This window comes from Meleagris gallopavo, chromosome 12 (assembly GCF_000146605.3).
Source record: "Meleagris gallopavo isolate NT-WF06-2002-E0010 breed Aviagen turkey brand Nicholas breeding stock chromosome 12, Turkey_5.1, whole genome shotgun sequence".
Lineage (NCBI taxonomy): Eukaryota > Metazoa > Chordata > Aves > Galliformes > Phasianidae > Meleagris > Meleagris gallopavo.
The window spans coordinates 4,856,738-4,872,949 of record NC_015022.2 but is presented as its reverse complement, the minus strand read 5'-3'; the positions used below and the strand labels follow the sequence as shown (position 1 = coordinate 4,872,949).

Sequence of the window (16,212 nt, the reverse complement as noted above, 5' to 3'; positions counted from 1 at the left end):
GCTGTCAAACAATCAGTCATGTGAAATGTTTGCAACAATCTCATCAACTCCAGTCAATCTAGTTTTGTTGCTGAGTTCAGTAAGGTTCACTGGCATTACTCTGCTGATTAAAGCATGCAGTTTGGTGGATCTCTGCAGTTTTAATTCAGTATTCCATCCTAAAAGAATCATGACACAGGAAGCCATCCTTCCATAAATGCATTTAAGTACATCCTGAAGGTTTGCCTAGGTTGCCTACAGGTAAATAGATTTAAAGATGATGTAGAAGACGAAGCCATGAAGCTTAAGTCAATCCTCTTCATTTATACTGAAGATACAGAAATAATGTACACATAAATGTACTACATATGGGCACGTACAAAGCCAGATGACTCTTGCTAGAGATTTTTAACCTATACTCTTTCTTTCCCAATGAAACGAGTAAAAAAATCTGTTTCAAATAGATCCTGGGAAATATGAGGATATGGTATTTACAACTACTTTAAGGACAAATAAAAGAACTTGAAATTTATAGCAAATATGTCATTTGTTCTGAAATTAAGTATCCTATTTATTCCCATGGAGAGTAGAACTAATACAAAAAGCACAAGAACACTACTTGATAGAGAAAATTGTCAGCTACAAAACACTCTTTTTCAACATAGTCACCACCATTAGCTATGCATTTTTGCCAGTGATGAACAACAGCCTGCATGCCATGTTCACAAAAACTTTTACCAGTGGAGATGCCCCACTGTCACTGTCATCACTGCTGAAATGCATCTTCTACTGCCTAACATCCACTGCTTAGTCTCCACCAACATTCAGCAAATGTCAGTGAATGTCAATGGTTGCATTTTTTTCTGCATGAAGGAATTCAATTCCACCCCTTTGCATCATTCACATTTCCATGTCAGACACCATTTTGTCAGGTTGCCCCTCTGCTGTCATCTGTCACACGGCAAAGTGTCACAGAATATCTGCAGGAAGGTTCACCCTCTATTGGCAGACTACCAACATCCACATCTGCCATAATGAGCCAGCAAAATAAAACAGGAGACATTACCTTTGGAGCAGCCCTCATACAACAGTTTGTTTTTTAAGGATAAACAGCTTTCAGTTATCAAATTGTGAAATTTAAAACACCAGCAGTAAAGCACAGCGTCATTTTTATGTTAATATACTGCTTTTCTTGATGCTTCGATAATTAACCAAATCTCTACCGAAATACTCCATTCATTGCATAATTCTGTACAGGCAACTTTGATCCATACTGTGCATGTACTTAACCCACCTCTGCTCTACTTGCTGCATATGCACCAGTAGACACTAAGTGTTTGCAAAGCAGGATCAGAAAAGTACGGATCAGGCCTTCTCTTATGACTGTAATCAAGTTTAAGCTCAACCATTTTAAAGTTTGTGTTCTCAAAAGTTAAGATAGATTCTTTTACCTCTTATTTCTAGCCACAGCCATAATGTCAAAACACAATGGGAGAGACTGTTCTGTGGTATTTACATCTGGGTCTTGAAGTAAGCATGTAATAAATCTCACAATGAAGGTCTGTTCTTGTGACATTTCCACCACAGTTTTGCAGACTCAACAGGTTTGAACAAGGTTTCTTTAACCATCTGAACTTTCGGCTGCTTATCTGAACCATTTGTGTGCTGCCCATCACTGATCTATGCTTACTGCTGAAATGTGGCTTGGCTTGAAGTATTTTTTAAAGAATTTTTGGGGGAGATTACACATACAAAGCCCATGCAACCGGGAACGCCCATTTTTACTCCACGACATGTGTGATTCTGCACATTCCAGTTTTAATTTTTTCTTTTTTTTTTCCTCTTGAAATGAGCTGTTTTTTCCATTCTTCTTTTTGAATCAAACTCCAAACGAATTGCTGGCAGAAACGATGGTGAATATTGCCAGCAACAGTAGCAAGCATTTGGAAGTAATTAATTTGTTCACTTATAAAATCTGAGAAGGTAAAAAATCCATTATTTACTCTTTGACCCTAAGACATTTGTTGTAAGAAAAAACTCTGGTAAAAAAATTGTCTACATTACTTACTTCACTTCTATGTCTCATTTAATACATACAAATAAGCATAGTAACATTCTGCAGTCCCAACTTGCAGCTACAGAAAGTACTTTTAATTCTGCAGCATACAAAATGTCAGTGTAGGATAACAAAGAAAAAACGGATTCTAGAAACTTCATTGGAATGTGTGTGCTTCACATGGTAGAACTGTATTAGCTGATCATGGTAGCTGCAAATATTTTCCCTCCTCTCCGCCATAAGTCATTTACTCAACAATAAAATCTTTTCCATTTCTACTAATATACCTGTAATTCAATTGATAACTTTCTGCCATTGCTATGGAAGAATAGATCTTTTAAAATGTAATTTAACTCAAATAAAATGTATTTGAGTTGTCTGGAGGTTGAAAGTTTTGCAGGTCTCTAATTTTAGCAAAACTTGATCAGGGTTTCTAACATTGTTATAATTTGTGAAGTTCCTCACCCTTCTCTACACCTGAAAGGTGATGCAGATCTTTTGAGTGCCCAGATTTTTATATTATCCTGGTTTTTGGAGATTCTACTAAAATGATATAAATAATGAATCTGTGAAGTTAAGAAATCTTTATGTTTCTATAAGTGAAATTATTTGCCTGCCAAAACGATCAGTCAAAGAAAAGGGAGATATAATCAGGATTTCATAGAGAGTGAAAACTTGGCTTGTGGATAGATGAAATCTGATATGCAGTCATGCGTGAGAAAGACCAAAATACCGATTTTGTCCCAGCTTTAGTTCATCAGCCTTTTAATGAAAGCATGAGTACCAACGGTGAACAACTTCTTGGAACCTAGACATGAAACAAGGTACATCACCATACTCTGTATTGTTTTCATGCACAGTCAGACTCACCGGAATTAAAAAATATCTATATTCACGAAATAGAGGAAGTCTCAGTTCAATCTTTCCTGAGTTTGTGAAGTTGCTCTCCTCTTTTAAAAGCTATAGGAAAATTGTTTTATGATTTCAACTTAAAGCCAGACATCAGACCTCAAACCTCCATCACTTATAGAAACAGTAGGGAAACTCCTAAGATCTGAAGCTTAAGACTTGGGGCTAAGCAAGGCAGAACAATAAATCTCAACTCACTCAGTAGTTTGGGAAGCTCAGACACAGATCAATGCTAAATCCAGATGTTCAGCCACATACCCACAATCTATGCATTTTTGTATCTAACACAAACTCACAGTACCCTTGAGATCCTTGTTTTTTGTATGTTCTTGCCTGTTCTACAGATCAAAGACAAACATAGAAAATACGTTCACTTCTTCTATGGTAGATACATTTATATTTTTTTAAATTTTGATGCATCTAAGTTGTTTTAGAAAATTTTGCAGTACATAACAACAATGAGAAGCCTTACTCTGTCGCTCCATTCTGTAAGAAACCAGCTCTTAGCACAAGGTCCCATGTCACAGTTTTCAATATCATTTGGCCGCAGCTTCATGTTACATTCCTCATCATCAACAATGTCTCCAAGGTTGCTGACACATTTCACATCTCGAGTCCTCTGCCCCACTCCACAAGGTACTGAACACTGTAACAGACAGTAGTTTGCATCAGGACTCTATACAAGATCTATCACATCATACATAGCTCATTTACTAATAATAACATACTCAGAGAAACAGATTTAGAAATGGGAAATAAAAACGAGTTAGTAGTTTTAAAATCATATTTTCAGTCTGAGCATTCTACTGCATACTATGTAGATATATTTGAAAAACATAAAATCAAATCCTATCTCCAATGAGCCTTGCTGTATCTAATCAAAATGAACGGCTGACATTTGAATAACACATTGATGTACTCTGCAAAATTTTGATCTTGGTCTATATACAGATACAAAGGTAGAGAACTGAAAAGAAAAACATATTTTGAATCCCTGTTAAAAGGTAAGGCCTTCTGCCCTCTTTTCTTCAACCAGCTGGAATTTTTCATGGTCTATCTATCCACACAACTCAGCAGCTCTATAAAAGCTTTTTGCTTTGTTTCATGTCTAACTGAAAGAGATTTGTTTATCATTACACCTAATACATCAGAATACTTCCCCTCCCTACAATGGCCATAGAAGTATTGAGGATGGTTGTCATGTGGCCAGAAACTCTGTAAACTACAAAGAAATTAAAGCTCAAAATTGTATTATTCATGTTTATCTGAGAACCTCAGCATAGTCTCAAACCAATTACAGTTACTGACTGTCTCTATACTTAACACATACATAAGGTTAAATCAGTCCTCTAACTAAACTCCATATGCTAAGAAAAACCATCAGTTCTTCACCACAGACAAACTTACTAGCCTTCTTTGAACTTCATTTCATAGAGTATTTTTAAAAAGTAATCATTGTTCAGAAAGCTTAAGTGCTTCTGTACATAGATAACTGTGTGTTTTGTTCTACACAACCACTCTTCTTCACCTTTTGAAAACCTTAATTGTCACAATCATGCAGGTTATTTCTGAACTAATATTTCCTTATTTCTGGGGCTATTCACATTCTGCTTCCTTGCTTTAAAGAAAATCAAATTTAATTTTAATTGCTGATACGTTTGAGAAAATACTTATTCTTTTCTGAGGTTTTATGCCCCAAACTAATCAGTCATACTTACTGAAGTCCACTCTGTCCTAATCTGCCATTCACTGCAGATCTTCAGCTGGCAAGTGCTGGTGGTCTCTGGTTTCTCCAGGTGATGGCAGCGGTACTGCTGAACTGTCAAGGTACGGTTGGCATATATTTGCCTACATAAGATCTGTCGATGCTGCATGCCAAGGCCGCATGTTTTACTGCACTCAGACCACTCCCCTATGTCCCAACTAAAGGAAAGGGAAAAAAGGAATGGGAAAAAAAAAAAAGAGAGAGTAGCTTTTTCAGTTAAGATTCACAAGATTAATCTAACGCTAATCTCAATAGCACGCTAAGGACATGATTCTAATTGAAATGATACTTAAAACTTTGCATGCAAAACAATCACTTACGAAGATAACATTATATCCTACAATCAATCTAGCTGTATTGGATGGTACTAATAAGCACGTGTTTAGATTGCACAATGCACGGTTTCAAAGCATATTACAAACATTAAGTCACTAATAGTTGTGTTGTTTTGTTGTATGTTTTTTAGTTTTAAAGAATCTATAATATATATTTCTGCCTTAATGATACATTCTAAAAATTTAAATCATATTGCGTTTTTGGTTGTTTTTTTTCTGAACTCAGTTCAGCAAAGGCTTACAAAAATTACTTATTCCATGTAGGCATTAATTCAACAGTAAAACTGAAATGGCAAATGATCACTGAATATAGAATCACAGCATGACAGAATGGCCTGGGTTGGAAGGAACCTCAATGATCATGAATCTCCAACCACTCCTCCACATGCATGAATCTCCAACCACCCCTCCACCAACCTCCACATTTAATACTAGAGCAGGCTGCCCAGGGCCCCATCCAACCTGGCCTCAAACATCTCCAGGGAGAGAAGAAAAAATCCCTAGATACTTTTTTCTAATTACAACATAGATTTCACTGCATTTCTTTAATCTTTTTGTATAAGCATTACATTTTTCCTGTTCAATTTTAGTTTCAGGCATAACACATAAGGAAGGGAAATATCTGAATAGTTCAAACATTTTATTTTGGAACTCCTGTGGAGAATGAGTGAAATCTGTGCTCTTTCTAGTATTTATATTCTGATATTAAAAAATTACAAACAAATACTATTTTAAAATAATATTTACACATCTCTTTATATTCTTGATATTGATCTCTAAAAAAAATGAAATAAGAAGAAAAAAGGAATTAATGAGTTGTCAAAAAGAAAAAGTTGAGAAAAATGCTTTGCGATAGAAAAAATCTCCAAGTAAATTGCTCCAGAACAGTCACACCTGAGCCTGTGATATTGGGAGCTCTAGAAGCAATAGTTATCACTTTTAAATCCAGACTTTGAGCTGAGCTGAAGAACTATTGAATTCCAGAAGAGAGGTCATGTTTATGAGGGGGCTGTTGTGAGTTCTACCAGGTAAATCTCAGCTTTAAATACAACACCATGCAATGAACAGGCAGGTACTGCATCCCACCGATCCCACATGAGGTGATGTAACCTACAGAGCCTCTTCTTTAGACAAATATTTGCAGAAGGCTGTCACTTGGTATGAAAAAGATTCCCATAAAGAGACCATAGATGTAGTGTGTATGCCTGAATAACCACACAAAACTGAGAAATTACTGGGCTCACTTGGTGACAATTTCCCTTTTGACTCCTCTGAATGCTACTGCTACAGTGAAAATGGATGAAGATAAATCACTAAAGAAAAAATATACTCTGCACTTCATAATGTTAAGTGCACAGTGCTTAGAAGTTCAAACTCGTTTCCTACTCCAGATGTTCTGCAAAACTGCAATGACACTGGATTATTTCACTTGACTTAAACCACAGTATCTTACAAAGCTGGACATGGGAAAATGTTGCAGGCTTCCTCTTCTGGAATAGGTTTGGTGCTGCTGTCACAATAATTCTCAGGAACTTCCTCATGTGTGACTCTGTTGACACAGTGGAAAATTGGGTACTGGGATCCTGAAATGAAAATTAAATGATACATGGCAAAACAGTCTGCAATAGAAGCTTTTTATTGCAATAGAATCCAAAACAGATGCAGAAAGGAAAAGCATAACAAGCACAGCATAACAAGAGGAAATTCACACTAAGTTTTTGTCCAAAACTTCCAAATGTACATGAAAGCTATACTTAATATTACAGTGTAAGCAGTGAAGTGCTTAGTACATAGAAAGTACAGCACAGCATTGTAGGGAAAGCTGAGAAAACATCTCATTTCTGTTCCAGTAACATTCAAGGAGGTAAAGATTTGATGGAAGCCCTGCAAAATTGTCCTGTAAAGATCAGAAAACTGTTGACAAAGATACAGAAAGCAAGAAGGGTGTATCAGACAAAAGCTGGAGAAGCCAAACTGAAGTATAAGGAATGACAAAGAGCGTTGCGGAAAGCTGCTGTGTATCAACGGTATAAAAGAGCAGCCTGATAAAAAATCCTGAAATATTCAGCTCCAGAAGCAAATGCTGCATTCTCTTTTAATTTATATACTTTGTACTTCAGTTTTTTAAATTTTTCTATTGAAGTGCACTTCGTAATATTCCACGTTTCTCCTCTCCAATACCAGAATTCTGCTGTATCTATTTTCTGTGAATGCTATATGAAGCACTTACCTTTCCCACATGTAGTGGTACACTCAGTTTTTCCAATCTGTTTCCAGTTGTATTCTCGGTTTTGTCTTGATAGCTGCACAGCAGGCACCTGGTTTTCTGGCTGATGAGAAGGAAATCTTCCTGGCTGAATAACTGGGAAAGTTCCAACTGACTGTCCAGTGATAGTGTCTGTCTCCCTATGCAAATTCTCCTCATTGTGATTTGTACTTTCAGGCATTTCTAATTGACCATTCAAGGGCTCCCCTGATGATGGAAAGCATATTGAAAACAAAGGAACATAATGAACCTCACGTGCAACTAGTCTGTTTTCATCCACTAATAATCAGTACACTGGAGTATCATTAAACATGAAAGCAGCTTTTATTTCCTATGCAGAGACTTCCTAATATTGGTCTATGAAGACTGTGTTGTTTAAAACTAAAACAGCCAAGTTTTAGCCAGCAAACACTTTAAGAACAGAAGACTCTCCAATCACACTGTAGAATTAATGCACCCTGTCAACATTTTCCAAAGCATTTTTTGTAACATACTCTATATTCTGTGCCTCCTCACATCACAGTACAGCTGTCCTTCATTACGAACAGACTGCATAAAAACTTAGAAATTTGTCAAGGCATGAACAGGAAAAGTAGAAAATTTACAAGTGAGTTTGGTCGTACTGTCCTTCAGAAACTTCCTATTGATACACACAGCACCTCTCCACAGCACAGAATCAAGAGCATAATCTGCCCAAATTCTAGCTTGGAGAGGTACCAGTTTTCTCTCTCATCCTCTCTGGTCGGGAGAAGAAAGTGAAAATGAGAAGAATTATGTTAAATTAGCTCAAACTCTGAAAAGAAAAATCAGGTACAATCCAATTTCTGAGACACAGCTACAACAATCCAGCTCAAGTAAAGCCATAGTTAACGTCTTAAGAACAAAACTATTGCTGAAAATAGAAATGTATGATGAGATTCCCAGCAACTCAGGTCAGCAGAAATTCACTTAAGTTAACAAATCTATGCAGACTTCTATTTCAATGAGAAGGGTGAAATCCTGGGCCTTTCACAAATTGTTTACACTGAACTTAATGGTACAGATTTCTCCATTAGTTTATCAGGTAATAGAATGTGCTTAATAATAGGAAATACTGGCGTTTTACCTGGCCTCCTGTGAGCAAGCAACTGAGGACTGATGACATTGTCTCCTGGAATGATATACTCATAATGTATACCTGGGTTAGGCTGCTGATGTATCATCTAAAAAGAAAAGCAGCCATTTATTCACTTTTTCCAATCATTATATTACTAATGCTGAAAAATGTACTTCAACTGATCAACTGTGTAACATTATCTATCATTGGTCATTACAGAAATAATGCTTAATGATCGTGTTTAAAAGTGAAAAAATAAGGTGACTGTTTGCAAACTGAGATAGCTTGTGATGGCAGATAAACTGTTTCTCTAAACCTTCCATAAAAACCACAGGTCTGACAGGCTGTAGCTGAGGGCAGCTGCAGTAGGCAGGACCCACCCTGGCCTGGACAGTCCTGTGGTCACCAAAACACTGACAGGGGGAGCTTGGCAGATGCCTCTGGAAATATGAGCAAGGAAGAAACAAAGCAGAGAAAAACAAGTGCCACAGTCTCCGATCTACAGATCAAGCTGCCTTTTTAAAGGTTTATCAGATATATACCCAAACAGAACACATGCAAATCAAACAGTTTGTTTGATCATCATGCAGCCACCCCTACACCACTCAGTGGTATCTCAATTACCAGCTAGCTAAGTTACTAATGGTGCACTACTCTCATCATATGCATTACTCAACAAAGCTTAAGTGAACAGATTATAAAGGCCCCCATACTTGTCAGGGTGACTGGAGAGGCATCTTTCCTGCATCCTTCCATGGTCATTTGCAACTGAATGAAGATGTAATGTACTTGCAGACAGAGTCCCTGCTCACTGCTTTACAGCAAGCCATAACAACTCTTTCAAGTGTTCCTTATGAACACATGTGGGAACTTTAAACAAATGCAACTGTTTTCAGAAGGCTGCTGAACAGCCCCATGCATGTTGACATGAGCACACCTCAAAGGCAGTTCTTGTGTGCTTACCTAAGGAGACAGGCATAATAAAGCTTAAGAAGATATGACTTTAAGAAAGTTTTAAAAACTGGTAGCAGAATACTCTAGTTCCCGACTGGCTTTGCTGCTGAGAGACTCAGAACACCCATACCATACATACGCATACTCCCATCTGCAAATCTTTTCATTTTTCTATACAAAGTAAAAATGTAGACTACAGATGAAAACAATTACATGCAGGACAAAGACTGAAGGAAGACACTGTATCTGTGCGACTACATATTTCAAACTCGTAAAAGAGGCTGTGTATTCTGACCCTTGGATTTCTTTTAGCTAGCTCTCTTCCAATACAGTGTGGGAAGAAATGCACAGATGTCATCAGCTGCTAACTTCACTCACTTAGCTTTGATTACTTCAGAACTGCTTCTACTGCTTTAAAAGTCCTAAATTCTCTGAGAGGTAGAAGGTCCAAAGTACACTTTAACTTAAAATCTGTTTAAAAAGAAATAAATAAATGAAACCCCAGAGCTTGCAGTAGTTCTCTGGTCCTAACAAACCATGAGCCAAAAGGCAAGGAATCATGCTATGCCACTGGCTATATGACCTACAGTAGATTTATGCTTCAGGCTTTCAATAATTTCAATAATTTCAATTAACACCAACTAAGGACACAGACCTTTCTTTTTCCTCATCCTAGAATTACTTTTCACTTGCCAAGTATAATAGCTAAATCATTCTGTAAACCATGTCCCTTAGAGATCATCTACTTTAAGCCGTTTGATGATACATTATCTGGAGTATTTTCTGTAAGGGTTGGCCCTTCCAACATTACTTTGTTATTTAAAAATACACCTTCTTTGTCTTTTGTGCTGAGAAAACTGAGCACTGAGGAGTTGGCTGCCAAGTACCCCTCACCTTCCTGCATCAGGACCCTCTTCTGAAGATGGTTCCAGGATCAGCTTCCCAATTGTTTCCATGGTTTTTCCACCACACTTCTACAACAGCTTACAGGCACATTACAGTGAGCTCAACTGATGAAGTCCCTACGAATATTTGTAATAGCTTTCCCATAAGAAGGATGGAATTATACAGCACCGTTGCTTTTGAGATAGTGGACCAAAGTCTTTGAAGCAATGCACACCTCACACTTGTAAAGCTCTTCTTACCATCTTGCTAATGAAACCTGTTGTAACTTAGCGTTTTTCCTTATTTTATTTTATTGAGAAAGGAAGAAAGACTGCATGGTTTCAGCAAATAGGAACAACAATCCATTTGGAGCTCCGATCTGCAAATCTTTTCATTTTTCTACACAAAGTAAAAATGTAGACTACAGATGAAAACAATTACATGCAGGACAAAGACTGAAGGAAGACATTGTATCTGTGTGACTACATATTTCAAACTCGTAAAAGAGCTATGTATTCTGACCCTTGGATTTCTTTTAGCTATCTCTCTTCCAATACAGTGTGGGAAGATAAATATGGAAAGACAAGAAGATCCTATGCTGTCAGCTTATAATGAATTCTAATATTCCTCATATCTACAAGAAAACTCTCAGATAACAGTCCAGTCAAATTAGATTTGACAATCCACAGTAGTAGACACTAAGCAAAACTAATAAAGCTGTGTCCATCATGCCAGCTTTATTATATTCACTGTAAACGAAAAAAATACACCAAGTATAAATTTAAACATTAAGATATTTTATACTTAAACTGAAGTTGTTTTGTGATACTTATTTGAAAATATCTCCTTAATCCATTTCCTGATCCATTTCTTCCTGGATCATTATGTATTAGGCATCAACCAGATAGCAATAAAAACTTAAACCTCAGCTCAGAGCATTATGTGAAAGAGATAGTAAAATATTCAAAATTCTGTTGCAAGAATAAAAAACAAAACAGTAACAACTGTTGGTATTGAATGCAGTTAAAGTGTTGCATGTAAACACCAAACCATTTTTTTTTCCTTAGAAAGATTATCTTACAAGAAACTTACATAGACATCGAGGACTTCGTTTGTTGGACCATCAGCTAAAAAGGACTCTCCTGCAGTGCTGGATATTTCATTTGGGCGCTTATAAGTGAACATCGTCCCACCACCTTCGTATCTTCCAGGTCGATCAATTGCCCAGTTTCCATTGATGATGGACCGCCCTGATCGACTCCGCAAGGCTGTGCAGGATAGGGAGAGAGACACAAGGACACTGATCAGAAGAAATCACCTTCATGTACTGGAATCCTATCAGATTCCCAAACGTATTTTACACTGCCACGTATTCCCTGATCTTGGGGACAAACTGTATGATAGCTGAAAAGAACAGTTACATTAACAGTCGTGCAAGAAAAGGCAAGCTTAGAAAACTTTGCCTGAATGCTCATATGACAGACAGAAAAATTAGGCAGCTTGGAAATGTTTTCCAACAATTTTTCATAGGATGCCGTACAAGTCTCTCAGCCAGCCAGTGGCATGCATTCTGCACATAGATGCCAAGAAAGTGGTTTTTCTCACCTTCCTTTCTGTTGAACCAAATATTTTATGAACAAGGTACAACAAAATACAGAAGCAGATACAGAAATCCACTACGTTACACAATGCAGAAGAATCAAACAATCAGTTAGTTTATGGACACATGAAAATCCTAGGCTGACAAATATTCCCATTAGTCTTCATGAAGCCATTTGACTACACTTCCTTTTCAGAATATTATCTTTGCCAGAACATCTGCAGAGCCCTTATCTCCAGAACGACGTGGAATGATGAGCTACGTGAAAATCTTGCAGATGGGAAAGTGACTTGTTAATCAGATAATAGGTAAGGAAGTATAAATATGGATTCAATCATAGAATCACAGAATGGGTTGGAAGGGACTTTTAAAGATCATTTTGTACAATCCCCAATCCTGCTGCCAAAAGCAGGGACATCTCCCACTAGGTCACATTAGCCCAAAGCCCCAGCCAACTCGGCTAAGGAGTACCCACTTTGGGCAACCACTTCCAGCACCTCAGCACCTTTGTGGCAAAAAATTCTAATTACTAATCTACATCTAACCGCTTTCAACATGAAACCAATTACCCCTTGTGCTACACCACTACAATCTTTCATCACCTTTCCTGTAAGGTCCCGTTAACTACTGAAGTGTGAACCAACTGTGCAGTGCATGTCCTTTGTGATCACGGAGAACACGCTGATTATTAGGTGCCTCTGCTCCCTCTTGTTTATGCTTCTTTTATCTATGTGGCTATAATTGTAAGTCCCTACTTAAACTCTTGCCACATGCACATGCATAACTTCATACAACATTAAATTTCTGCAGCTCTTAAAATATAGTATGTCTAGGCTGAAGCCACGTCAGATGCTGTTTAAGTATGAAGGAAAGATATGATCCTTTTCCCCAAAGGCTCTACTCAGCAAATTTTCAATTTCACTATAAAACAAATTGTTCTCAAATGCAGACTTAGAACAGACAATGAAATTTACTAATAATTTTGCTGCACACTGTGTATTTAATTCAAATTCAATGTACTAGCTTTCACTTTATAAAACTTTAGAGTTGAGGACCTGGCCACATCAAAGATAGCATCTTTTTGTCCTGTCACAACTGTGAGAAATAGATAAAATGCAACACTTTCAGAGTCCTTGTTTGGTAAGCCAAAAGGTTTGAAGACTTTTTCCCCTATGGGAATACTTGATGCTGACTAACCTACTGTTTGCAATTTGTTTAATCTCAATGAAATTATTTATAGAAGAAAACTTCATTGTGTTTTTAAAAAATATTATAAAATGCGCTTAGATACAATCATGTATGTAGGCCTTTTGTAAAACCTTATTGTTATTTGATAATGAAAAGTAACGATTCATTAGACTAAGTGGGAGACTTAATCAGTCTTCAAGCATCAGCCAATTGGAATCTTCAGTTATGCCTGTAATTTGAATTCAGCTTGTTGAAGATCTTCTTATGTAGAAAATGAGATATGAAACACTGATAATATCAATCTACTCCTAACTGCAATTATATGAGCTTTATTAATCCTCCCTGTACTAAACTGACTGATATGACTGATAGTCGTATCTCTAGGAATGCTAAGGACACAGCAACCTACTTTTTCAAGATGGAGAAACAAACTACGTGAGAAGAACGTGTGCAATCTGCAGTATAAGTCAATTTGTAATTATATCCTAGTTTGTACAGGAAAAGTAAGATCAAATTTGCTTTTTGTTCAAAGGGAAGCCAGGTAGTAACTGAACAGAAAAGGATTTGAAATTGATAAATGAATTTAAAACTTCATATTATTGCATTGCCTTCTATCTAGAGTTTAAAGAAAGTATTGTTTCATAGCTCTAGATAAAATGTAAGATGTAGAAAGGTTAAAGCTTAAAGCAGCTGGCTACAGCCAACAGAATCTATGAGAATGAAGCCCTTACTGAAGTCAGTCAAAACTGCCATTTTTACTTTCAGGCAACATATAGGATAGCCCCTGGATGACTAGTCCCCGTAAACAATCTTAAATGGTAAAGTTTCATTCTTTTGTCTTTCCATCAGAAGTAAACAAAACCAAAACCAACCAGATTTTAGCAGCTGCACCATGTAAGCTCAGAAGGCACGAGTCATGGTGAAGAGCTTCCTGCCTTTTGGTCTCCTAAAGAAAAGTAATTCAGTATCATTCCCAAAACTACATTAAAACAAGTGGCGTCATCAAGAATTTGCCACATGTGGCTCACAATATAAATATTCGTTATAATTTTACTCAATTCAACAATTTAAATGGCATAAGAAAAAGTGCTGGCTAAGATAAAATTGGTGTTAATAATGAAGCTGTAGAAAGATGGCTGCCTGGGAAACTATGAATCCACAAAACTTTCATTTCAAATCCATCACCTGACAAGTCTGAATGAGGTCTCCCCATAAAAAAAGAAAATGCGCCCCTTTTATGATTTGATCATCCTGCAGCTACCACCTCAACTCTGCCCCCTGAAGAATTTTTATGGTGCTAATATTTTTAGCTGAAGCATGAAAGAGTACTGTAAGCTTTGCCCTTTATTCCTCATGAAGAATTTCATTTCTCATACAGTCTGTAGCTGATTTCATCTATCTTTCATCCTGGGCTCAGCTTCTTAACTAAAACTGTGCTGTTTACAGCGATTTTCAGTAAAGCTTTGCACTGGAGTGACAGAGTATTGCAATACTCTATCAGCATGTAGTGGCAGGCTACAAGCCTGGGCTACCACTTCTGTGGCAAAAATCTCAATAGGCTATAATTAAGATTGTATTTCAAGTAGCTGAAGAATATTAATTTCCAACAGTCCAGTTTACTGCTCTCTTTTTAAAGATGTTCTGCAGTTCATGCTTTCCTGCTTATTATTATTGATTCTACACAGCTGCCCCTGCAACTTGAAAAACTCAGCAGGAATTTAAAGCAAAGATAGCCAGTGCAGTGGTGCGCTGTGAAGAATGAACTCATACCCTCTTTCAAGGTCAGTATTTCCTGAACGAAGTTGATATCTGATGATTTGTAAGTGTAGCGTTTGTAATCCCAATTTAAACTGCATCACTGCAACCAGAAAATAAAAGAAAATCAATTTATCCAGTACTTCAAAGATAATCCTATTACTATATTTCCTTTTTATTGCATTTTTCACTCTTGCCAACTTTCTCAAGTCTAGATCATGTGCTGAGTCTTCTCAAAGCTCCAGTCCCTAAATCTCCTGACAAGTTCATACTCACAGATGCTTTTAAAATAAAAAACACTACAAAAAGCTTTGCATCACTCTGAACTAGAAAAATATATCATGGACTCACAGAATCATAGGGGATAGGAGGGACCTAGAGATCATCTAGTCCTAACCCCCTAGCAAAAGCAGGTTTCCTAGAGGAGGTTACATAGGAAAGCATCCAGGTGGGTTTTGAGTATCTCCAGAGGAGACTCCACAGCATTTCTGGGCAGATTGTTCCAGTGCTGTCATCCTCACAGCAAAGTTCTTTCTCATTTTGTATGGAACTTCCTGAGTTCATTCCCCCTTGTCTTGTTGCTGGACACTGCTGAGAAGAACCTGGCCCAATCCACTTCACACCCTCACGTATTTTAAGTATTGATATTCATCCCTTCATCCAGATCACTGATGAAGTTGAATGAGAACAGACCCCTACACGAAGATGTAAAATCAGCATATATAAAAAGTAACTCAAGTTTCCCCATTATTTTTGTTTTTGTGAAAAAATATCATCCAGTCTGCATTAAAACTTTCTATAAAAGTAAAGGTAAACTGCAATAGTAAGTTACAAATCCTGTACAGAAGAAAATGCAGTGTTCTTCACCATTTGCTAACTCATTAGTTCTGGGATAAATCAGTCACTTCCCATCTTCTTCAGCTAAGGTAAGTTTCAATGTTCCAGTTCACAACAGTTTCACTCAACTTTTTTTTCAAACACAAAATTTCTTTATCAAAACTACGGCATCACATTTACAGCATTACCACGAAGAAATCTTAAGAAGTGCTGTGGATGAAATTCTAGTAAAACAATTTATTTTTCTGGTCAGAACTCCCCTGCCATTTTTGGAAATTATCTTCAAGAGAAGCAATGGTATGAATTGGTTTTGAATTCCTTTCTATCTAAAGCTTGAACTATTCTAAGCCTTGCAAGTTCTTAAATGAGCACGCATGATGTTCATTTGGAAAAGCTGTTCTCTTCCAGGAAACAGACTGCATTCTTACAACTGTGGTCGGTGGGAAATAAAGTGAAGACTTGTGCTGCTGAAGTTAGATCCAAATGTCTCTCTGGTAATTTATCCCAGAGAACCTTGACAAATTGCAGGGATGCTCACAATTCTGGCCAAGGGCTGATAAAATATGGTAAAAAATTAACCAATTAAC

The 16,212-nt window shown here is 37.1% G+C and overlaps 1 protein-coding gene across 1 annotated transcript in view; it reads right to left on the bottom strand.

Annotated features, from left to right (window-relative positions):
- Window positions 1-2,813: 2,813 nt before the first annotated feature.
- Window positions 2,814-16,212, bottom strand: part of THSD4 (thrombospondin type 1 domain containing 4) — a 39,113-nt gene continuing 25,714 nt past the window's right edge. Inside the window, exons 2-7 of the mRNA XM_031555273.1 lie at window positions 11,338-11,513; window positions 8,416-8,512; window positions 7,275-7,517; window positions 6,498-6,627; window positions 4,663-4,867; window positions 2,814-3,590 (exon numbers count right to left, since the gene is read on the bottom strand). Coding sequence (XP_031411133.1) covers window positions 3,375-3,590; window positions 4,663-4,867; window positions 6,498-6,627; window positions 7,275-7,517; window positions 8,416-8,512; window positions 11,338-11,513 — 1,067 coding nt within the window. The 3' untranslated portion in view covers window positions 2,814-3,374. The remainder of the gene's footprint in view (window positions 3,591-4,662; window positions 4,868-6,497; window positions 6,628-7,274; window positions 7,518-8,415; window positions 8,513-11,337; window positions 11,514-16,212) is intronic.